Below are 25489 nucleotides of genomic sequence, written 5' to 3'. Positions count from 1 at the left end.
TTATTTAAAAAAAGAAACGTATATAACGTTTATTTTATAGCAATTTAAAATAAGTCAGTAAATCGCTATTATATAAATATATTTATATTGTATTTTTTCTTGCAGAATTATAAATAATGGTTTATTTTTATTGTATTAAATAAATATAAAAACTGTATATAAAAATCTTTTTTATAAAAATTAACTTTTAAAGAATCATGATTTAAACTTTTGTATTTTTATTTTAATATTATCTATACGTTTTTATTTTATTAATACTAAAGTCAGATATATTGAGGTTATAATTTAATTACATTTTCTGTATTGTGCTATCAAATTTATAATAATTTACATGTATTTGTATTATCTACGTGAAAAAGATTCGTATAAATGCATAATGTAAACAATACATAAATAATCCATGTAGATATAATTTTGAAATTAACATCATAATCCTAGCTATAATAAGCAGCAACATTTCTACCAGAGTTGGTAAAAGTCATGTTTTAAATATATTTTAAAATCATGATTCAAACATTATTTTTAAACATATTATGTACTTAAAACGTATTTAAAATGTGTTTAAAATAAGATTTTTACGCGCGGCTGACGAAGAGATGTGAAGGTAGGCGCGCATCGGGTTCCGTTCAGTCCGCACCTGGCGCGTCGATCGCACGGCGGATACAGTTAGCGGTTGTTCGAAGGCGCGGCGGCGCGCCGTGGTACAGTCGTCGCGAAGCGAGAGGTGTACGGTGAACGTCTGACTGCCGACGTGACTCTCGGTAGTGCTGGATAGTGCGGAGTTGGGTGAGCGAACGAGCAAACGAGGCGGTTGGCCAGTGCGCGAGGCACGACCGCGTGATGCGAATGTTCCCTCGCAGCGCGCCGCGTGTCGCCAAAGCGTCGTCGTAGTGGTCGTCGCGACGAAAGTGCAACGGCGACCAATAGAGAGTCGGCGAGCGCCGCGATTCCGTCGTACGGGCAGCAAAAGGAGGCCCAGACAATCTCAAAATGTGGAGCCCGACGCACGTTCAGGTGACAGGTGAGCACGAACGGCGATATCGCGACGACGGGCGTCGGAATGACGAGACGTCTCTCTCTCCCCCCTCCTCTCACTTTTCGACAGGTGGTCGCACGGTACGACCACTCGGACGCACCACGGAGGAATGTGCGTCTTGTAATTCGATTGTTACAAGGCATGAATATGTATAGATGCGCGTGTGTGTATATGTATATATATATATGTATGTTGGAGGTTACGTGTCTCTCGTGTTCGCGGAAAACTAGGCGAGCGAAACCTCGCAGCCTCGGTCGCCGTTGCTACCGTCGCCGTCGCCAGGAATGTATTCGAAGCCGTCTGAACCCCGAGCGCCGTATCGTTGAGACGTAGAAACCGCGTCACGGAACGTTACCTCGTATTCGTGACACGGCGGATCTCTGGACACTTTCCAAAAGCATAATCACGGCTTTGTTCTTTTTCCACGCTCCAGGACTGAACTTGCACGATTCTTCCCTCCTTGTTTTTCTCTTCATCTTTGGAGAGAAAAAAAATAGAATAAATTGCACGAAAAATTCCTGGATTATGAAAAAAAGAACAAACCTCACTTTAATGTCAAGAAAGAAATTTTAGAAAAGGAGAGAATAGAAATTAGATAAAATTCCTGAGTGATTTGTTCCTCTTTTTTGGAAAGAATCAAGAGATAAATTTTCAGGAAATATCAGTTAACAATATAAACATATGTTGTACGTAGCCATTACATTGTTCAGCGTGATATTATAACATTGATGTTATATTAATTGCACTTGAGGAAAAATAATTACGTTTAGTTGAATAATGATCAAATGAATTTTTGTAGTTACTGGTATCAAAAACTTAAATTTAACAAACATTTGGTTGTTGCTGGCTACAGGTTTGATCAAAATAACTACATATTACATTTAGTATTTAGAACTACAAAATTCATTTGATTACTAACTAAACGTTTGGTCTGTCTCACCAAATCTTTCACTGTTGTGCACTGAGAAAAAAAATTCTAATATGAATATGAATAATATGAATTAAAACGTGATTTGATTCAATTAAACGTCGAATCACGGGCTGTTACTAATATAGTACTTGATTCAACTAATTGTAAATTTTATTCATTCAACTATATTTGTCATTGTCTTTACTTTTAATCTTTTCGTTTCATTAGTACTGTTATTGAATCGACAAAATATTTCCAATCAGACTGATGCTGTTGATTCAACAGCATTTTTTTCTCAGTGTGTTTACCCGGTTCTCAGCTCAACCAGATCGTTTCTTCTCCCTCCTAAAAATTCTGATCGGTAATCTTATCAGTAACGTAAACGACACCACGATTTAGCGTCAATCGGAGGATGCGTCATCAGACTGATCGGGTTTATATCTTTCTCTTTATCTTAAATCGAAGGAGACGCGAAGAGCGAAACAGCGTGCAAGAAGATAGGCTGTCGCGCGATGTGTCATCGTGTCATCGCTGCACCTTGGTGCATGCAGAGCGTGTTATTTAAAGACCGTCTGAGAATGCGTCGCTCAGGAAAAACAACTTCCTCTTTTTCGCACATTGCACTCTCACGGTCGAGACGCGTTAGATCCTTCGAGAGATCCTTCGACCAGTCGACCCTCCAACTTGGCCAATTGCATTTGTTTTGTTCACGTGGTAAAAAGAATTGCACAACCGCATATCTCGCGGAATCTTACTTTGTATTCGTCACGCGCCGGATATCTGGACACTTTCCAAGAGTATAATTACATCGGCATTATAAATGGGATTCTATAGAAAGAGATTATACCAAAGTTCGGTAAACTTTCAACATGCATTCCGCGTGCAACTTACCATTTGTAATTCTTGCAAGTTATATAATTATCTAGACAATAAAGTTACAGATTATCAAAAATACTAAAACTTGAATCATATAATTTTCCGTTTTACAAACAACACGTGTCCGGTAAGATAATTTTTTCATCGTTGATAATTTATGAAATGGTATTATCTCTGGGGACAGAGTAATTGAAGAACTGTATTATTTATCTTGTTTATTTTTATCTCCCTGATTTCCTTGACTTCTCGAGATTATCATAAGATCGTAATTTTTTGCACGGTTTGTAACGACTTCTAGCAATAATTTCAATTAACTGCCGCAATTAAACGCGATGCAATTATGCGACTGCATTGCTCCAGCCGGGAATGAAGCGTTAGCTCGCGGAAATACGTTACTTCTACCTGCCTGATGAATACTGTATTGCGTGAAAGAATTTATCGTTATGTTAAAATGAAATTTTACTGAAATTTTCGAATAGCGAGCCCTCGCGTGGTATACCCAATGATGCATCCTGCGTACTATTAAATATAACATTTCAAAACAATTGTATTACTCATCGGTTGTAGGAATGTTGATGACGGTTTTTAAAACACGCGTATATCGTCTCTGATAATCTCAATTTAATCTCCAGATAAATTTCTTTTTTCCTATTCTTGTTAGTCTGCCTCTCGTTCCTCTTAAACAACAGTTTAATCGTCGATGATTTATTGCGATCTTCCAACTTTCGGTGTGCAGTTTGCCAAGTTTTTAATTAGAATACACCGTTCACCGCGAATCGATCATGGAGATAACGGCCCTGTTACCGAGAGTGTGGCTTAATGCGCGAAAGCGTGCGTGCATTAGAGCACCTGTCCTCCTAATTAGCGCGCGCGAAACTTTTACCTTCGGACGTTTGCGGGTGTCAAATCGACAGTATCGCGGCCGAGAATCGCCGTTGCAACGCACAACGTGTACACGGGGAGAAGGAAAACCGGACATCTGTGCTCGAAATGAGGTGCGAATCTGGAGTTTCCCCAGGATAATTCAAAATGAACATTTCTCTGAGCACTTCCCCGAAAAAGCCTAAAGTCGAAATGAATTTTTGAAAACATGTGCATCTGTGATCGAGTTCTATCTAATAACACGTAAAAGATGTGTCATAAAATTGTCGCAGAGTAAAAATAAATAATAGTTCTTGTACCCACTTGCGCCACATGTTGTTAGAGTTTAGATTTAATTATAAATCTTTGTCTCGCAATTTTCTTGAGTGACAAGTTCCCAACTCTTTCGTATCTCGCTGCGAAATAAACGACGCGTGAAAGCATGTTTAGCGGCTATTCCATGCTCCCCTTTCCTTTGCTTTTGCATTAAGTATTTCACTGATCGGACCGGATCCAAGATCGCGAGATTCAAATAGGAAAGATCCTCAATTTTACGTCCTGATTATTATTGCCGGTGCAATTTAAAATATTCTTACAGAATTTATAAAATTGGCAAATATAAAATATAAAATTAACGCAGGAATTTCCCCCAAAATGTTAACGATGAATTCGAGGGACCTTCACACATGAAAAATATCAGTTCTACTGCTAAGCAAAGCAATTGCTCAATTCAAGTCAATACCATGAGTGTATTTTAAGTCTATTATCAAGAACATATTTTTTGTAAAGATAATCGTTAAAAGAAGAGAACACCTAACTAAAATTAAGTAATCTTTTTTTCTTAGCACGAAAATGATATTTTTTCTCTACGTGCAGAAAATCTCTTGACTTGTAAAGGCTCGGTCAAGTAATTTAGTCGCGTGTCGTCAGATCATCGCGATCGCAGCCACTAAGTTGCTGAGACGCACGAAGCGTTGAAAAATGCCTCTATCAGACTAAACGGTATTTGACTGCGGCTTCATTGCGGCAGTGACTTCGAGTCCAATCTCAACTCTAATCCGACCGTGAAGCAGGATGCATTGGGAGAGTCGGTTCTCTCGGTTCTCCTCTTTCGGTGCAGAGAAATCGGGGAATATGCTACCTCCTTACACCTCATACATCTATTATGGTTCATCGCCGTTGCGCGTGTGAGAACGAGGAAGTGCCTCCAACAGTTATTCGGTAACGCTCCGTGTTATACGGACTAACGGATTACTGTTGGAAGAAAGACGCACATGGGTCTGTTCTTCTTTTCTTTTTTTTTTATTGCAGACATTTATTCCGTAACCATTTTATGAGATCTTGCGAATTATGTAAATTCAGAGTTCAAGTTTTACAATAATGCACATGTAAAGGTCATTATTGTGATACAATAACTCACAACCAGAGCATACTACTGAAATTAAAGAATTTTCTATAAAAATCAAACAAATCTTTTTTTTTTTTTTTTTTATTGATAGCACCAAATCATTCTCTTTCACAGCATCTTTCAGTCATGTCGCAAACAATTTTGTCTCGGCAAGAATCAAACAGAAAACATGAAATAAAATACTAAATAATAAACATAAAATTTTCAAGAAGTAAAGATTTTTTGTGTTTGTTTTTTTTTTTGTAAATTGGTTCTCAAAATATTAATCGAAGTCTACAATTTTATTCTTATACGTATTACATATCCGGAAAAAAAATTACAATTTTTACATAATAAACGGTTTAAAAATGAGAAATTTTTTTTGTTATTTAGCTTTTTGAACTTATTTAATTTTTGTAAAAAATCTTTCGATAACAGAAATTTAATTAATATAATGAAAAAACAAATAAGTAAAATATTTTTTTACTTTCTGCTGCAATTCTTTATTTTCTAATCTTAATCTTTTTCGTGCACGAATATATTATTTTTTTTTATAGCTTGATTGAAAATTAACGTGATGAGATAAAGAGACGATCCTCGTTTGTAAATTGTTAGAAAATGCTGGGAATACTGTAACCGTGTGATTTCATTGTTTAAATTCCGTATTTTGGTCAAGGTTTTGCAGAAATTGCACAAAGACTTAATAAATTATATAAATGAATTTCTTTCTCTCTCTCTCTTTCTCTCTCTCTCTCTCTCTCTCTCTCTCTCTCGCAGAGTTGTAGAAATTGATTTTTTTTATTAAATTAAATTCAGGCTACTGGCTTATAGAAATAATTTAGTTATGTTAAAAGTTGCGTTGGGATTAAATTAAATTCAGTTAAATTAAAAGTTAATTTTGAAGCGCTTTATTTTTAGATTTATTAAATTAAAATTTTATAATTTTTTTTAAATTACATTATTCTAAATAACAAAATAATTACAATATGAATCACATCAAATAAAATTAATATTTATTTATAAATTAGTGTAAAACAAATTAAAAAATTATTTTTATACAATTTATAATTTTTTTTAAGTAAATAATTTTTTTAAGAAAAAAGTTAAAGCTTTTAAAAATAATTAGTTGAAGTTAGAAATTAATTTTTTAACTTTATTATTTAACATTAATGAAATTATTTTAATCAAATTATTTCTTTATATTTATGTATACATTGCGCATCTGTGAACTGTTTAAAAATATCGTTTATACAAAAATAAAAATTTCTACTAGTTATATTTAAATTGATGCTCTTTATATTTAAATACCATTGTATCGTAAACATTAAAGGAATAAACGGCATAAAAACTGATAAAACTGATTTCTCGGAATCACGAAACCAATGGGCGGTAACTGATATATGCTTGCAGCATAACTTTTACTCTGATATAAGCGAGAGCGATTATGCGCGAAAGCCATAACGTGAGATTTTCTCGTGAGCACAGGTTGTGGAAAGTCGATTGAAAGAAAAAAAAGTAGAGGTGTGCGAGAGCTGTTAAAGAAATTTCTGTTTTCACGAGGACTTAACGCCTTGCTTTACAACATTAATATTTAAATACGAGTACACGGTATAAAATAATTGAAGACGCAGCATTTTTTTACGTATCTGTTTATTTATAATGATGACATGAAGCAGTTCGAACTGAAAGATTTCAATCAAATTATTTGTTCAGTTAATAATGTATTTTGTACTCTTTCTCTTTAACATGTATTAGATAAAAGTAACATAAATATACTCATAATATGCATAAACGAGATATCATTTGATGTAACTCAATCCTTATTTTGCTTTTATTAATACTGACATTTCATTTTTATTGTTTACAGTTCAGAAGGCCAAGGACTTGCTGACTAAAGGAAAACACAGTGAGTACAATATTTTTGATTGCATTTGCAGAATTTTTGTTATCGACTCTCTTGTTTATAAGAATTTATTAAGTATACATATATGCAAGAAGATATGCATTTTATATAAATATGCAACATTTAAACTAATGTGAAAAAAAAATTAAATTATAAAGAACCTTTAATCTCCTAATGCCTGAAGTATCCTGAACACAATAACACTTTAAAATCTCTCAGTAATTCAGCTGTCATCTGTTTTCTCTCATTTATTGATGCGTGCATCATCACGTTTCTTACCTACCTATCACGTTATTCACGTGTTTGTGTCGATATCGAGTGACCTCGTATTCCGCGACTATTTTAGGTCATGAATCATCCGGTTTTCGCTGGCAAAGCGATCTGAGTTTGCAAAACAATGCGTACAAATTTTCATACGTCGTTATGTCAAACAAAACTCGCGAATTTCGTTCAAGGCGAAATACGTAATTCTGTTACTTCAGCGAAATTATAAAATAATGTGATTTGTCGCAAAATTTTACATCATTTTACGCATTAGGAAAACAGCGCTTTGCTGAAGTTAAGTAACGAAATGTCAAGCTGTTTTTAGAAAAATATTTCATAAAGTAAAACTGTGCTACTTATTTTAAAAATTAGAAATGTAGAAACAAAGTTACGGAGGTAAGTACAAATGATAAAGTTTATTTTCTAATTTTGTCTATTTGAAGAAGATAATTGACATAGGAATTTTTCATGTTTTTAATGCTTGATGGAACTTTTACAACTTGGCACTGCAGCTGCAACCAATACAACATGAGCGCGTATGTTGTCTTCTCGACCTAATAATCAGTGTAATTGCGCGACGAATTAATGACTTCCCGATGTGCGTCCGCGATACACGGCGTTGTGACATTACTGTATTTATTAGTTGCAATGTAAAATAAGCAAACACAGCGCCGCTAACGAGAGAACATACATTATGATAGGTTAATGATAGGTTCTTGCATCTGTGGAAAGATATAAATTAGAAGCGCATCGATAGCGCATCATATGTCGGGTTAAATTACGTTTCATTACCTACATACGAAACGGAATTGAATTACTTTATTTCTATCATATCAATTTCTATTTATATATAATTTTATTTTATTAGCATGCAAACTCTAATGAACGTGCACAAAGTAATTGACGCTTTTCAGTTAAAATTAAAATCGAAAAAATCGGAACTGAATTTTTTTTATCAATTTCTTACGATGATGTTCCTGCAACGATCGAGAGTAGACGTATTTTCTTACCGGGTGAAACCTTTGATTCCCGTTACACACACCTCGTTAATCTCCTGACCTCGCTCCCAGTTGACCGATCCTCGCCCACGTCGCGAAACGACCGAATTATGAATGTACCGTACACAGAGACCAACGATTGCTTCGTGACGATCGCACTCGGCAAGGAAAAGTACCAGACGTCGGTGAAAGAAAAGGCTACCAAGGACGTGGAATGGCACGAGGAATGCGAGCTGATGATCCCGGAGCAGGGAAATACCGCGGAAATCGTCCTCACCGCTCTGCACCGTAACTTCCTGGGTGTCGACGAGTTTCTCGGCACCGTCAACATACCACTCTCCAGCTTTGACGTGTACGAGAGGCCCAAGAATCGATGGTGCGTTTGCGATAGCGTTAATTGCAAATTGCATTTCATGCAAATCTCTCCCACACTTCCCGCCTACAGAAAAAAATGCTCGGGAAAGAGAAACCATCGCGTTTTGTAGAGTATCGCTTATCTCATTAATCGCTCAACATTCCTTTTTACATTCTTAAAGCGTGATGCTATGAACGACCATTCGCCTTATGTGGCAATAAGTTTTTGTTATATGATTTCTTTCTTACAGTACAATTCATTTTCTAACTTACTTTTATTCGCGTGCTATTTGTTATTTTCATATATTATTAACAAATAACAAGATTTTGATTATTGGAATTAATTAAGATGTAAAATTTGTGCTTTACGAAGACACATTTTGTTGTAATAAATTTGTGAGGGATTAAATGCGCTTGTATTAGGTACACTCTTAACAGCAAGCCAGGCAAAGAGAACACGAAAGAGAGAGGCGCGCTTGAAGTGAAGATCGGCTTTATTGTAAAGGCTGGAAGTCTAACCGACCTAAGTAAAAAGGAACGTCACAAAAGCTCCTTGGGACAATTGTCCACAGCCGCACAGTCAATCGGCGGCAGCTTGCTTAGTATCGGCAGCCTTGAGAAACGCAAGGGCCTCAAAAAATTAGCCAAGTCCATCGGGAACAAAGTCAAAGGTAAGAGCAAGAATCGACTCGATGGAAATAATCTGGACGAGAAGGATGAGCGTGAATTCAAAATCACGCGACAGGAACCGGGTGAAGCTGATCCCGGAGTTATCAGCGAGGATGAAGATGAATTCACGGTAAGTGGAGACTAGCTACATCCTAATCATGATGTCAATGTTTATATTTAATTGAGCTATTTAATTAATATTTGTAATAATACTGAGATAATAATTTAATAATAAATTTTAATATATTGGCTTTATTAAAATTTGTAATAATTAATTCTGAGAAAGGAGATTCGATTAATTTTATTATGTCTATACCAGTAAGTATATTTTAAAGATATGTAAAAGTAATGAATTGAATAAATACAATAAATAGTAATAAATTTGTTCGTTGGACATAATTTCAGTTATTTTAATCTGTTTTAGTTTGACGATCTATCTCACAAAAGCTCAGCCTCGTCGCTGAACGCACCCGTGCACTCGGGTGTTAACAGCGGTAATACAAATGGCATCTCGAATGGCTCGCAGAGCAATGTCTTCAGTGAGATACACACGCCTCCAGCGCCAATTAACGCTGCTCCAAGCAAACCGCCACGATTTGCCATGAGCGCGTCTGCTACGAATCTGTCGAAGGCCGACAATTTGACGAAAGACGATGAGTGGGGTTTGAAGCTCTATGGCAAGCAGGCGAGCAACGTGCCTAAAAGGTAAAGTATTTAAAGACATTTTGAACAGGTTTATCTTAAAAAAAAATAGGAAAAGAATAGAAAGGTAGCTATAACGCATTTTACGATCCAGTAAATACTTAGCAGCAATGAAATTATTACATCAAATGAAAATGTAAATAGATTTGTTAAATAAAACTTGTAAATATAATAAAGCAATATTGTGCGTATTGTACTCGTCAGATGGGGAAGCAAGCCTAAAATCGTAGTGGACGAGCCGCAGGATAACAAGCGCGACGTATCGCCTATTCGTTCATCATCTCCGATCACATCGAGATTGAAAGATCTTCCGGAGCCGCCCAGTCCGGCACCGAGAGAAATTCTTCATCCGAGGAATAAGGATGAGAAACTTGCCGCGAGTAAAGAAAAGCTCATAAAAGAAGATAAGCTGAAGGATAAGAAGGACGATAAATACGATCTACGAAGTCTCAAAGAGGAAAAACACGCGAAGAAAGACAAGAAAAAGGAGAGTAAATTCAGAGATGCCAACGATGAGAACCATTTGTCTTCCGAAAGGATCATCATCGGCGGCGAGGACGCCGTTAAGAATGCTGCGAATTCCAAGAGTCGCTTGCCGCACGAGGTCCTTAATCAATTCGAGGGAAAATCGAGAGAAGTAAATATCAAGGCATAAAAACGTTTTTTTTTTTTAACCTAAATAATTTTTACCAATATTTTCCTATTGAATAGAGAAATGTAAATAGAAGAAATATAATCATTACTTTTTTCAAGAAATAGATTTTTTAAAGCAAGACAAAATTATCGTTTAATTAAATTAAATGTTTTATTCCAAACAAACTATTTCATTTGCAGGATCTAATAGAACTGGCCTTGCAACTGCAAACACAAGTCATGGAGAAGAACAAAAGACTCAGCGATCTAGAAGATTATATCGATGCATTGCTGTTACGCGTAATTGAATGTTCTCCACGATTACTTCAGAATCCGTATCAAAGGCGATTGTCATCCCCCGGAAATCAGTAGATCGATAAGAATCGTGACGATGAAGCTAATCTTCACTTGGGGATTATTCGCTTTTAATGCCTCAGTGATACTTATATGTAGACATGACTGACGAGTCGCAAGTGGCTATTTGTTATTAACATTGCTCTATATTTTAATTTATTTTCTTTTACGCATTATAACCTGAAGAAAAAGATATAACGTTCTCGCAATAGCGTTACGAAATTTATTTTTCCGTATTTATTTATAAATCCCGCGAGAATAGTTATAGGATATCCAAGTGATAATAAGTAATATATTCACTTATTATCAAGAGCCAGTTTATTAATGATACGAACAAAGAATATGGTGTGGATACCGGTTGAAAATGGTTTGCATTTCACGTAATTCCCCGTCTTCCTAGTAAACATAAAACCGAAAGTTGAAGTTCAAAAATTCGTGTTCGTTTGCGATTGATTTCCGTCCAATGACATTTGCAAAGAAACACAGCGAACACGACTGTATCTTTCTTCTGTTACTGTCTATTATGAATTAACTATATCTAAGAACACATTTTATAAGATAGATGAAAAAGTTCTAATGGGGCGAGAAGCTTCGCGAAATAAACACAGGAAAATACGTGCCTTCCGTCTTGTACATGTATGCACTTGTATTAAATCGAATTATGCCTTGTTAATCAAAGCACTGTTTAATTACAAGCATTAATAAATAAAGATAATATATAAATGTCTGACGTGATATATATACAACATGTGTATATGACGCAATAAATCTCAAATGTTCGAATTATTATATGATTTTTTTGAGAATATTTATAATTAACAAATAATATTAAATAAATTTTGAATTTTATACCTTCGTTCCGCATATCTCACGTTTTACTATTTTTCGTTTTATCTAATTTTCATGATTGAATAATTTCAGGTATTAATTGAAAAACTGATGCTATATTAATTTATTCAACTTTAATCATTTCTGATATATATATTTATTAAAATAATTGCAACATTTTAACACAGTTTATTGCATTTTTATCATCTCGAACTTTTGTATTGCGATTATCGAGAGTGAAACTCGTTGAGTTGAATCGCAGAAGTCGAGTTTAAATTGCTCCAAACTTCTCGCAATTGATACCACTCGGAAGAGAATCTCCCGCGCAAAACTAATGGCGGATGTCTCGTAGAATGTCGGTCACTTTACAATCCCGCGCGATCTGTTTCCCATCCGAAATTGTCGAAATGCAGTGAATCTACACCTTCGATGTACAATCATCGCAGGGTACGTGTTGTTTCAGTATTAATTACAGATCAGCATACTGACTACGTTTACACGTCGTTCATTAATCGGATTTAGTAACAAACTTGTAGTTTGTAGTTCTAACCACCGATGTAAAATGTATAAACTCTAGTTAAATCCTGTTTTATACCAAATCGAATTTAGCTGACACGTATACGACATTTTACGTCAGTAGTTATACGTACATACATGTTACTAAATCCGATTAACAAACGACGTGTAAATGTAGCCACTGTTGTTTCAATCTTACTATCAAAAATATTTTGGATAAAATTTATAATACCATGCAAAATCTATTTAAGACTCGGCCTTGTTTAATAAGCTTCGTAAATTTGTTCCGTTAAAAATACAGATCTTTTTATTTATACATCTGCAAGGATTCTGTTGTGTATCACACAACTTGATGAAAATAATAAAAGTGAACAAATTCACTAGATATTGAAATTATAAATATTTTTGTAAATTTGCGAATGAAAAAGAAACTTTTATTCTATATCGCCGATGTTTCGTGCAACGTCACGTTGAAATTCCACCTATTCGAAGGTCAAATTCGTTTGCGACACGGATCTCGAGCTTCGAAAACGTATCAGCATACTCTTGATTTGACGCTGGCGCTGGCGTTGACGCTCGCGGCTGCTCGCGGCACTCGTGCTCGGGAAGTCGGGACTGTCGGGAGGGATTGGAGGGATGCGCACGTAGGGCGATTGACAAGTCCTTCCGCCGCTTTGCGTGTCCCGTGTGCGATTTCCAGGACCAACCTATCGCAACGATCGCACGACAATGACTGACGGCACCGGGAACGAGGATTCCACGGCGTTCAACTCCATATCCGGTAAGCCGTCTGTACTCCGCCGCGCGACACCGGCCTTTTGAGGTTAAGTTCGATCAGATGTGTCACGGAACAGCGGGTTTTTCGGATGAGCTCGTACTTTTCGCCGGGACTTTGGCTCTCGAGTGACGATCAATTAACCCAGTCCGTTTCTTGTTGCGAAGCAAAGCTTTTCGGTTTGCGTAAAACCCGCGAAGGCAGTCACCCATACCGGATATTCAAGTTTATACGCGTACCATGTGCTTCAGACTTCGTGTCCATCGATCCATCTGCGATCTCGTCCGCGGTAGTTGCCACGTTATTTCGTTGCATCGCGATGGCACGAGAAAGATCCTTCGCAGCTTTTCTTTTGAAATAAACCTTGAAACAATCGTGTTACAGATCCAGGCAAGGCCAACGCCGGCACAGCGGGTGCAGTAGTTTTATATTCGACCGCACAAGCATGGCGAGCCCAGTTCCACCGCAGTCTCACACGTACCAGCGTCTCGGAGTCGTCGGACGAGGAGGAGGAGGAGAATCTATCTCAGTATCAATTCGAGGATGACTTGGAGTACCTCAGGTCGCTCGATCCAAGAGATTGGAAGGATCAGGACCACTACGCTGTTCTAGGCTTGAAAGATCTCAGGCACCGGGCGACCGAAGATCTTATCAAAAGAGCTTGTATGTAAAATATATCTTAAGAAATGTAAATTTCTTGTGACACTAATTTGAGATTAATATATCTAATATATGGATTGTAGACAAACTAAAGATACTGAAACATCATCCCGATAAGCGTAAGGCGATGGGCGAGGAAATCCGACCAGACGATGATTACTTTACATGTATAACTCGTGCCTGGGAGACTCTCGGGAGTCAGGCGAAGAGGCGAAGCTATGACAGTGTGGATCCTTATTTCAATGACAGTTTACCAGAGGAGAAGGACTGTCGAACCAACTTTTACGAGGTGCTGGGTAAATCATTCAAAGAAAACTCACGGTGGTCCGTGAAGAAACCCGTGCCGCGATTGGGCGGGCCATTCACGCCACGAGAGAAGGTAGAACAGTTCTACTCGTTCTGGTATGACTTCGATTCCTGGCGCGAATACTCGTACCTCGACGAGGAAGACAAGGAAAGTGGTCAAGAGTAAGTACGACGAATCACAGGGTTTTCTACGTGGAAAATTGCAGAGTAGTTTTTTTTACAACAAAATTAATTGCAGCCGGGACATGCGCAAATGGATCGAGAAGAAGAACAAAGCCACCAGAGCAAAACGGAAAAAAGAAGAGATGGCGCGAATACGCACTTTAGTGGACATGGCTTACAATATAGATCCTAGGATAAAGAAATTTCAGCAAGAGGATAAGGAGAAGAAAAACGCTGTGAAAAGGGCGAAGCAGGAGGCAGCGAAAGCCAGGCAACAGGAAGAAGAGAGAATAGCGCGGGATGCGGCGGAGAAAGAAAGATTGGAGAGAGAGAAGAAAGAATCCGAGGAAAGGGCGAAGCAAGATGCACTGAAACAGGAACGAGAGGTGCAAAAGAAGGCGTTGCGCAAAGAAAGAAAGGCGTTTAGAGATTTTTGCAAGGCTAACGATTACTTTGCCAAAAACTCGGAAGAGAGTCTCCGGCACATGGAGAGCGTAGAGAAGATCTGCGAACTGTTCAAGCTCGTGCAGCTTGAAAAGGCAATGAAGAATCTTCAGACTAATGGCAGAACTGCATTTTTGAATATTGTTGAAGAAGCTGAACGAAGAATCGAAGCGGAACGCCGGGTTAATGTGATTAATAATGACGCGAAAAATACACCCGATAAACAGATTAAGACTTGTACCGCACCTTGGAGCGAGAACGATTTGCAACTGTTGATAAAAGCAGTCAATTTGTTCCCTGCCGGTACCAATCAACGTTGGGAAGTAGTGGCGAATTTCATCAATCAACACAGCAGTTCCACCAGTGGAGTCACCCGCGACGCCAAGGAGGTTCTGGCAAAGGCCAAGAGTCTGCAGTCAACTGATTTTAGCAAATCGAGTTTAAAAGAACAGGCAAATAAGAAAGCCTTTGACAACTTCATTGCCGAGAAAAAAAGTAAAGAAATTATTGAAGAAAGAATGCCAGCTGTTACGGAGCGTCTAGACCATCCAATCGCGAACGGCGTCGCCGCCGAAGCTAAAGAGGCGAAAAAGGAATCGGCACCGTGGACACCAGGTGAACAGAAACTCCTGGAACAGGCACTGAAGACTTATCCTACAACGGTCCCAGACAGATGGGATCAGATCGCGGCATGTATACCCACTAGAACGAAAAAGGAATGCATGAAAAGATACAAGGTAAGCATTAAGAAAAAAAGGTCTGTTACATATCTTATATCATTATGTTCACAAATGCTAGTATACAATCTTGGAGTTTTATGTAATATTAAATTAAACATCATTATGCTTGATTTCTTTTTTTTTAACAAAAGAAAAATTAAAAGCGTTATTTGAGATAATTAAATGTTTACATATCAATATGTATATTAAATATTGCTTTAACAAATAATGAATAAAAAATAACATTTAATTTAATATAATTTAATAATCAGTATTAATTTAACGAATGAACAATCATGCTACAAAATATGCTTTTTTCTCTTTGTTGCAGGAATTAGTCGAGCTCGTGAAAGCGAAGAAGGCGGCGCAAGTGACAAAATAATATTAACTGTACGCTAAGCTCGAAATTTCCTTCTAACTTATTGAACTCTAGTTCAATTTCGCGATTCCGAAGCAATGGCTATTTCGTTCCTTGAAACGGAATTCTTCCCTAGAGAATTTTAAACAAAATTTAAGACTGGAAGACAAGAACCTTAGCTTACTCATTGAGTGCCAGTTCGCGTGCATACTTGTGCCTTGCTACAGTCGATACGTGCACAAATTAGTTGCACGGCATACAGAGAAATTCGACGTGTTTTGTTCAGTCGATTCCACGATACGTTTTATTCCTATGCGCCGTAACATCTTGAACGTACACTTGAAGCCGTGCTGCTACCCGACCATTACTTCCGTAAAGATGATGCTTATGAAATAGGAAGATCTCTTATGTTTTTATTTGGCAACATATGAATTTTTGCGACCGACTTACACTTCATATTGTAAGTACTGTAAAAAGAGGAGCTGCTGGCGCCACGCAGAGGCAACGGCTAGAGGAGAACAATGGACTTTATAAATAAACGAGAATGTTTGGAAAAGGATGTCCCTTGGATAAAAATGCCTGTTGAAGAGTGTTCCCGTATTCCTGTTCCGTGAGTACTGTTCCTTTTCCATGAATACTGATTTATCCTGATCATATGAATCCTTTTCTATGATTATATGTATGAATATTTTGAATGAAAGAAAATATTATTTAATATTTCAAGAGAAAAAAATTTTCTCTTAGTTTATGAAAATAATTTTATTTTCAATGCATCTGTGAATGATATTTTCTAAATCTTATGATTATCCGTTAAAAAAAGAACATTTTTTTTAGCGGAATTATTTTTCAAATGCAATGATAGGATTTCGAAAAAATTTTGTTTTTGAAGTCACCGTTTAATTTTATATATTTCTTTTTTTTTTTTTTCACTTCATATTTCAACATTCAAAGTTCAGAATATCCCATATGGCGTTACGCAATGTTATAAACTTACGCGAACGGTGAAATATAATGAACATGCGTTTTTCTACAAACCCGCAATGTCTGTACGCCACTAAAATCTAACAGAGTAGGATATAATTATTGTGCACTTTATCCCATTATCACACACTATACGCCATCCTCCCTTCTATTGGGAAGTTTCTCGTTCTCCGTCACATTTATACTCAATATTACTATTATTATTATAATTAATATTAATTCCCAGCTATTAATACCAATTTTCTTTTATTTCGAACGAAGTTCGAGCATTATTCGTAACAAATAGATTAAAAATAAACTTAATACAGTAGAAATACGCGATTGGTCCTACGAATCCTCCATCTTCGATTCTTCGCGCATTTTATGAAAACACATTTATTTCTGTATATCTATACGGAATACTTTAGATCAAGCAAATAATATTTTAGGACAAACTTTAATAAGTGTCGCCTCGGCACCTTTTTAAATTTCTCTCAGCTAATTGGAATCAAGTTTTTTCAAATCGCAATTTGTATCAATTTCTTGATTTTAAATTATGCTATTCTCGATCGTACATTCTCCCTTTCTCCGTCGTTTTTCAGTCTCACAAAATGAAAAATATTGGTCTTTCTACACGCAATTACATTATTTTATTTACGATAAACTTCGTAATAAGATACGACGTGTATTTTTGCATTATCTATTTATTAATTGTTTATCGTAAAAGACGAATTTGACGCGTTTCGTTGTAAACTGTATTCGATTATAAAACGATATAAAAAAACAGCCGTTAACGATGTCGCTATTAAAACGTTGAAAAATTGACTATTCTATTGCGCATAAACGAAGCCGCGTCTATCTCACCAGCAAAATATTTTTTCAATCTTAATCTTAGGTAATCTGTGTTTTAAACTGCGAATAATCTATCCACCTTTCGTCTAATTATTTTCACCATTTAATCGCCAGATGATCATCTTGTAGAGTCCAACGCCGATATCTTTCCTCTTTCTGAAAATTTCAAAATCCTAACGAAATACGCACGTTTATGCGTATATATATATATATATACATATATGTGTGTGTGTGTGTGTGTGTATTTGTCGATTATGAACAAAAAAGATCGATTGCACGAGGTTTTAATTGCTATGACAATTTTTATTCAGACATCATAAGATATAAACAGACTTCGGATTTTTAAACATTAGTGGTTCTGGGCCGTGTGGCGCTCCATTTATTTTTTTTTTATTTTCATGTTTCTTTTGTATCTCTTCTGTCCGCGAGAGACGAGAGAAACAGACGGCGACCTATATTACCTTACAGAGCGTAAAAAATTCTGCCGCTACTTGTGGTCGTATTTACGGACCCGTAGTCTCTGTAATTTACACTTACTGCATCATCCAACTCTTGTCTAAAAATTTGGCATATGTATGCATATGTATGTATACTATATGTTTTATAATAACGACTTTGCGTTATCACTTAAGATAAAAGAAACTAAATGGAAGAACGGAAGGTCAGTTAAGTGAAATTAATATATAGAGCGTCAAACGTGGAATATGCAACGCAATCGACAGTTAAAGAGATAGAATCAAAGATGAGAAACGAGAGAAAAAAATCTTTGATCGTTCGTATATCGTGCGATTTACGAATCGATCGTCGATGCAAACAAAGATTCTTCGATTTATAGTACAAGGATAAAGCGATATATGAAAGAAACGGAAAACGGTAAGGCGGGAAATAGATTGGCGAGTTGTACATGGGAAAATTCATGAAGAGAAGATACGTGGAGAGTGGAGTTCGCATTGGTCGTAGACAAGCCAGATGGCTTTCGAGGAACGTGTTTCTGAAAGTATTCCAAACTAGTAGTCCGTAGTAATTCGTATAACAATTAAAACCGATTTGTCAATCGTCCAACGTTCGCTCGAAATCGGCGAAACTAAGTCTCGTTAAATATTAGATTCTAATTGGTTCTACACGTTCTCTCCACGTTGCATTCTTTTTTTTTTATTTTCCTTTTTTTACGATTTGAGATAGTACAAACGGGAAAAATTGAAGCATTACACGACAAATCTCCAGAACCACACCGATTGACGAGTACTTATAAAATTTATGAGAGTTTAAAAATTTGTCAACGTCTATAAGTTAACATTTACGTAGTTAGTTTTAGTGTCTATGCACCCACCAGTTTCCAATCTCACGTTTCTGCGTACCCCAAAGTCACTCGAATGACACACATCGATTTCTAATATTGCGATCGGATTTAATCTGAGATTGCATTGCTGCGGCTGCGGCGGTTTTTTTGTCGGCTGCGTTCTTTTACGAGTGAACTCTTTGTGCGTGAAAAGAGGGACCCGCGAAAGAGGGACCCGCGCTATTTCCAAACGATTTACTCCAAATTTCGCATGAAGACGCGTTTTAATTCGAGCTATTTTTTACTTATACCCTTTTTCACATTTCATACAGTTATAACATTACATTGTATATACGTCCAATTATTAGAAGTTAATTCCGATTAATTTTACAATTTTTATTTTGGTTTAATTTAATTCCGTCTTTAAATAAACTTTCATAATTGTTTTGCAAAGTTAACGAATTTCGATCAGTGTTATTAATTACTTAGCACAACAGAATATTGCCGAGATTAAACGTTAGCCAATTGGCTGAGAAACTTTTTGCTTAGCTCATCGTTAATTACAAATCACCGGTAAATCCCTCATAAGCGGCGCGCGTCTCCCGGAGATGAGACTGTCGGAAATATTTATGAAGTGGCTCTTTATAAAGCTCTCTGTATCATTGAGCATGCACTTGAGTGGGTGTAATTATGGATTGAGATAAAGAGAGAAAGAGAGAGAGAGAGAGAGAGAAAGAGATTCGTGATTCAGATCTTTGCATGTCCGATCATCACACATCCGAGTTTACATTTTACATAATAAAAATCATGTATCGCGTGACCGCATCGGTTTTCCGAGAGGAAAAAGATCCGCGTATTATTTTATCTATTTATTCCCGTTACGCCTTACCCGCCCCCCCCCGTCCGCCCCTTACTCTCGTTTGTATAGAGATTGCCACCTAAAGATATAATATATATTTATATATATATACATATATATGTATATTAATATAATCTCGAATCTCTCGCAGCGCTAGTTTATCGGCCATTCATTCTCACGCATTTCAGCGGAAATATACGCGCGCAACGGTGTTATGTACACAATTACAAATACGAATAATAATATCTATATATATATATATATATAATATATATATATATATATATATATATATATATATAGATATGTCGTCACAACATATCGTTTCAGTAGTGTACAACACACTCGACTTGCAGCTCTCTCTCCTCGCGCAATAATAATTCGCAATAATAGTCGTTTACTTTGTCTAAGTTGATAAAAGTCTTTCTCTGGTCCGAAAGAAGTTATAGATACTTAGGCACTTGTTATCTCATCTAGAATTCATATACGTATGAATCATGAGTAGTAATTATCGTGCTAGTAACCGGTAATCATCGGAACAAGGACAACGAGAGTAATCAATAATGAGAACAATAAGAGCGATCATCCGCCGGCGTGTTTTTCATCCCCTTTTAACTCTTTACGACCCAAATTTTTTTAGCACTTTTTTTGTTTAACTTTCTCGTGTGGTTTACCTTGTATAGAAGAGAGATATTTACTGTCCAATAGGAAATTATGGTGAGTTGATAAAAAGTTATCACGTCAGAATACTCTTACAAGATAATAATAAATATTCTATAAAGTGTCATAAAGAGTTAAAACAGATAGCGAGCTTTGTAAAAGAAAACATTAGATCATTGTAAAAATAGACGAATTAAGATAATGGAGAAAAACAAATTTTTATTTTGTAAAATTCGACTTATGATCCCTAATATAAAAGATTTTAAAAGTTCACAGATGTTTCTCGATTTTTGTATCTCTTTATTTTAATACCGATACCGTACGGAGGGAATTTACTTTAATATATCTTATAATAATTCTGAGAGAAGAATTTACTTTCTGAACTTCTACTTAATTGTTCCCAGACACTTTTTGTACACCTTAAACTAAATGCTATTTCAAGAATTTTAAAGCCAATCGCTAAAATTGATGATTGATGAAAAAAATTATAGTTTCATAAAACTTACCGTTTCTTTCATTTTAATTCGTCTATTTTCTGCATGGAGTACACGCGGCGTTCGCCATATATCGTCCTCGATCAGGACGAGTCGATCCAAAAACGGAGATCAACGTTAAACGGGAACAATGGCAAATCTCTAGAGGACTGTTTCTAGAGAAGTAAACTCAATTCCATTGGGAGCCCGGAATGCTCCGTCGATTTTAATCTCGCGATTGTTTGACGTTAAAAAACAAAGCTTCGCGCCGCGACAATTCTTGATCATTTTGATCTTTGCGGCGAATATACATCTTAAAAGTCTATAATATCCTTGTGCCTAAACGAACAGCAATTTACGCCGCTCGATCGTAACTCGCACGCATCTTGCCCGAGATATCGCGCCAAGTTAGGAATCGCGAGCGACTCGCGTGACTCAAAAATGCTAGATGAACACCCGCGTTTGGTTAGAAAATATTCGCTCGAACGAAAATATGCGTTCATTGGTGTCCGAGCGTACGGGATGGACATCTCAACGTCGAGCGATCGTTCTTCGTCGCGACTTTGTCTCGCTTTTTCTCTCCCCTACACTAAGCCAGCATTTTATCTCTCTGAAATGACATTTTTCGATCCGCACCTAATTACAATTATATATATATATATATTTATATATCTATATATTCAGAACAATTTATAAAGCGTCCTCGTGCTTTTAGAGCAACAACAACAACGGCGATTAAACCCGCGCGGTCTGAATCCATCGAATTTTGCGCGATCGATTCAGATCCCGTCGGAAGTCGCGGTAATTCTTCGTAGTTACTTCATGTTAACTGACGATCGGTCCTTCAGCGACTACTCCCGATAAGGGGGAGTAGGAATTTTCGGGTTACGTGGACGATGTTTGCGTCACGAGCGTCTTCTCGTCCTGCTAGGACGGTGGCTGTCGCTGTTGCTGTTGTTGCTGCTGCTGCTGCGGCTGTTGTTGCTGCTGTTGCTGCTGCTGTCGGTTACTGCCGCGACGAAAGCTGGAAGAGTGCAGCGGGCGATAGACCGGCTGACTCGGTGGCTGCTCTTGTAGCGGCTGGTAACCGATGCCAGTCGTGGCCTGTTGCTGGCTGCTCCACGGTTGCAGCTGCTGCTGTTGCTGCTGCTCCGTGCCTTGCTGCAACTGGTAGGATAGCGACTGGCCGCGTCGCTCCTGCAAAAGTAACTGGTGGGCAGCCTGATCCATCTCCTCGCGCGTCATATCCAGAGCCTCTTGCATCTCGCGCGACGTGTACCGTACGAAATCTGGATCACAGAATTTACCCAAACCTTGCTCCACCAGAACCTGAAAAGCGTACGGAGCAGCGCGGATATTATCAAAATTATTTTGAAGTTTCAAATTATCCCTTATTCGAAAACTCACCCGACCGACGAGACTCTCCGCGCTCCCAATGACCCCGAAGTTTGGTTTCCGGTCCGCAGGACTACCGGGCATACTGTGGGACAGGCGCTCTGCGCCGATGCTTCCGTTACTCTCTATGGTCCAGGGAACTGATGAACGAGGAGAGGCGTCAGAGTGTTAGCTCGAATCAGTCATACCCTGTTTCCTTATCGCTTTCGATTCGCTTTTGGCGAAAGGCCTTTTGCGTTAGCGAGCATAGCGCACACAAACGTTTAGTGATGCACGAGTGCTTCTTTCAAGCTTCGCGAAAATTACTGGTGTTAGATGTGTAAATCGAATTGCAGTTAAGAATAAAGCGTTAGGTAACAAACTTGTTAGTTCGAAAGCTGACAGAGCGCGTGCTTCGAGCAGCGGTTGACCACCTGAGCAACACTTTGCTTCGTGTCCACGTCTCTCTTCGTATGTTCTTTGTGACAATCCCTCTCAAGAGATTTTATCGTGCAGAGATTGTTCGAATGAAAAATGATTGTACCATGTTATATATTAAACTGCCTGATTTCAGGAAAATAGATTTTATGTTAGGTGCATTCGATTTTCATTCGATGAAATTATTTTGACTGTTTGACTTTTTTACATTACAGTAATCATTAAAACTTATTTTTTGATTAGGAAAGAAATAATAAATAATTCTTTATGTTATGATAAAAATTATAAAAATTTGAAAAAATTAAGTAGATTATAAATTTAATCAATTAATAAAGTAATTGCTCGGAATTTATATTATGCAATATTTTTATATTGCATAATATATTTATATTAGTGAAATCAGAATGAGAGCTAATTATTCAATATTTAAAAAATTATCGATCTCAAAAGATCAGTATAAAATATTGCAAAAATCTTTTTTAGAAAATTATAAATTAATTAAATCTTAATAATTTTATTAAAAAATTATAAAAAAATTTTTAAGCATGTATAAATAACAAAAACATAAATTTAATCCTAAACAAAACGAAACAAGAAATTTCCCCGTAATTTGAACGTACAACAATATTTTATTCATATTAATCTTTTGCGATCGATTTTATCAAATTTTTACCTAATATAAATTCCGTGCATAGTTACTTGAATATTTTATGAAAGCTTAAAACACAGAATTTGTAAATCCTAACAGCGTTACATATAATTCCTTCTCGAAAAGAATGTGTGAGAAATCTCGTAATAAAACATAATTTATAAATTATTCCAAGTGTTTGGAAAAATAATGTACCATGATATATGTACAGTATACGATTCGCAAAGGATTCGCGTGCTTTAGTCACCTCTGCCGTGGTAGGACGACGCTCGATGTGACAAGCAGGAGGCGCAGACGCGCCATTGTCGCGAATCGACGTTGGCGAGGAAGCCGGCCACGGCGATCGCCTGATTCTGTGCCATTTTAAGGCCGTTGGCGACGGTACGTATGCCAGGGCTCGACGACGCAGCGGCACCGGTCGCGGATCCTGCCGTCGTTGTGGATGCATCGGCTGCATCCCGCGACCGGAAGCTCGCCGGAGCCGACTTGCCACCGGCAGTCGCAGCATCGCGACGGGCCTTGGCCTGGCGTTTCGACGACCGACCGCCCAGCACGGTAACATGGGGTTTTCCTGTCGTGCCCCGCGCTACACCACCCTCCGAGTGCGGGTTCCACCTGCCGGAATCGCTCGATCCGCTTCCGGTTGTGTCTTCGTCGTCATCTAGGGCTACGTGCGAGGACACGGGGACGTTTTATCAATGGAACACAAACCTAATCGCGCCTATTTTTTGTGAATCAGTCTTACTGTGCTGGCGAACGCGATGAAATTTTGTTGAATCACGTTAAGAAAGATACATATAATAGTTGAAACGTATAAATAATTATCTTAATTTGATACGCTGTCAATGTTGTTCATTCTAATGTTAATGATTTTTTTTATCGTACGTTTCATCTTCCTATAATTTTATGAATTTATTTTGCCAAATATTACTGCAATTTTTAATTTTTCCATGATTTATTCATGAACGTTTATATTAAATGCCCGAGAGAATTTAGTTAAAGTGAAATATGAATTATATATAAATTAATGAATGAAGAGAGCAAAAGGTCAGCAATCTACACAGCGCCAGCACAGTGACAAGAGAGTTGTTGCGACCGATTAAAACCGGCGTTCCCGTACCGTGATTGCTCCAGGCTGCGCAATCGACGCAGCAGCCCCGCGACGCGTAGGTATAATAACAGTTCGTCCCGTTTGACGAGGAAGCGGGGCTTGAGCTTGTCGCGGTGGTCGAGGTGTTCGCGCTCGTGGTGCACGACGCAGTGATCGTCGTCGTCGCGACGCTCGAACCACTCGTCGTGCCGGCCGCCGCGGATGCTGCTGCGGTTGCTGCGGTGGCTGTCGTCGCTGCCGTTGCTGCCGCTGCAGCGACGGAGGTGTGCACGGTGGTGTCGGTGCTCGGGGTGCCGGTGGACGTGGACGACGGGTTCCGTCGCGGCGGAGGCGTGGGTGGCGTCAACTGCCGCTCGATTCCGTCCTGAAGACTGCACGAGCGTGCACACGCACACGCGGAGTAGGAAAGAAAAGCGTAACGGCCATTCTTAGTACGTTAATGCGCGTACGCATGACAGATCCATGCACCCCCGAAAGCCTCGGGATATTTTATTTCAAATGAGGATGCTCTAAACGAGAGTCTTGAAATGACGTAGAAAAAATTTCTCGTCTGAGATGATGCACGCATTAGATATTATAACAAATTTTTTTATTTGAGTAACGGTTGTTCATGGTGTCTAATGTGATAGTTTTTCTCTTCTCATTTCAGCTCCCTTATCTATTATTTCATTTTTTATAATAGATTTAATTATTCACGATTTTTTAAGAAGAAAGTGATATATATTATTTGATCAAATAATTGAAGGTAATTAAAAAAAAAAAATATTTTGAAAAAGATTATTATTTTTTATGAGTTGAAATGAGCCTAAATCATTTTTTTCATCTAGAGGCATTTGGAGGTGCTCAACAAGCATTATCATCAATAGCGATAATCTACGATTAGTAGTAGTACAAACAACATGCGATCAGCCGGGCATAAATGTCATCACACGCGGGACTCAAATGCATCCTTTTTGTGTTTCGAAATACATGTGCGACCCGCGCATTTAATCTTCGTAACCTTGCAAATCGACTCCCGTTTAACCGGTTTTTACGCGAATATCATTCCCGATTTCTTGTGAAAACGTAGTTGAACGGGATTCTCGAGGCGTGATTAATGAAAAAACACATGCAGCCGCG

General features: G+C 37.6%; 3 protein-coding genes across 4 annotated transcripts in view; 2 read left to right on the top strand and 1 right to left on the bottom strand.

The window, feature by feature from the left end:
- The first annotated feature begins 640 nt into the window (after nt 1-640).
- LOC105195133 (rab11 family-interacting protein 2) lies at nt 641-11736 on the top strand. The gene is made up of 7 exons (XM_011160395.3): nt 641-1021; nt 6938-6976; nt 8365-8611; nt 9013-9388; nt 9683-9963; nt 10165-10597; nt 10795-11736. The coding sequence occupies exons 1-7, from the start codon at nt 991-993 to the stop codon at nt 10963-10965; spliced, it is 1578 nt and encodes a 525-aa protein (XP_011158697.1). The 5' UTR covers nt 641-990; the 3' UTR covers nt 10966-11736.
- A 1083-nt stretch (nt 11737-12819) lies between these two features.
- Nucleotides 12820-16274, top strand: LOC105195132 (dnaJ homolog subfamily C member 2). 2 transcript variants are annotated; one of them, XM_026133497.2, is made up of 5 exons: nt 12820-13072; nt 13451-13729; nt 13810-14194; nt 14271-15375; nt 15689-16274. In XM_026133497.2, exons 1-5 carry the CDS (start codon nt 13021-13023, stop codon nt 15737-15739), a joined length of 1872 nt encoding a protein of 623 aa, XP_025989282.1. In that variant the 5' UTR covers nt 12820-13020; the 3' UTR covers nt 15740-16274. The 2 variants fall into 2 exon arrangements, with proteins under 2 accessions (XP_025989282.1, XP_039305781.1); XM_039449847.1 differs by lacking the exon at nt 12820-13072 and adding an exon at nt 13110-13355.
- A 2797-nt stretch (nt 16275-19071) lies between these two features.
- LOC105195131 (muscle calcium channel subunit alpha-1) overlaps nt 19072-25489 on the bottom strand; it is a 64377-nt gene continuing 57959 nt past the window's right edge. The window contains 4 exon segments of the mRNA XM_039449845.1: nt 19072-22127; nt 22206-22333; nt 23507-23926; nt 24380-24741. Of these exon segments, the coding sequence (XP_039305779.1) occupies nt 21726-22127; nt 22206-22333; nt 23507-23926; nt 24380-24741 (1312 nt within the window). The 3' untranslated portion in view covers nt 19072-21725.

This window comes from Solenopsis invicta, chromosome 5, assembly GCF_016802725.1.
Source record: "Solenopsis invicta isolate M01_SB chromosome 5, UNIL_Sinv_3.0, whole genome shotgun sequence".
NCBI classification, from domain to species: domain Eukaryota; kingdom Metazoa; phylum Arthropoda; class Insecta; order Hymenoptera; family Formicidae; genus Solenopsis; species Solenopsis invicta.
The sequence above is the reverse complement of the archived record's forward strand: the minus strand, read 5'-3'. Positions and strand labels throughout refer to the sequence as shown.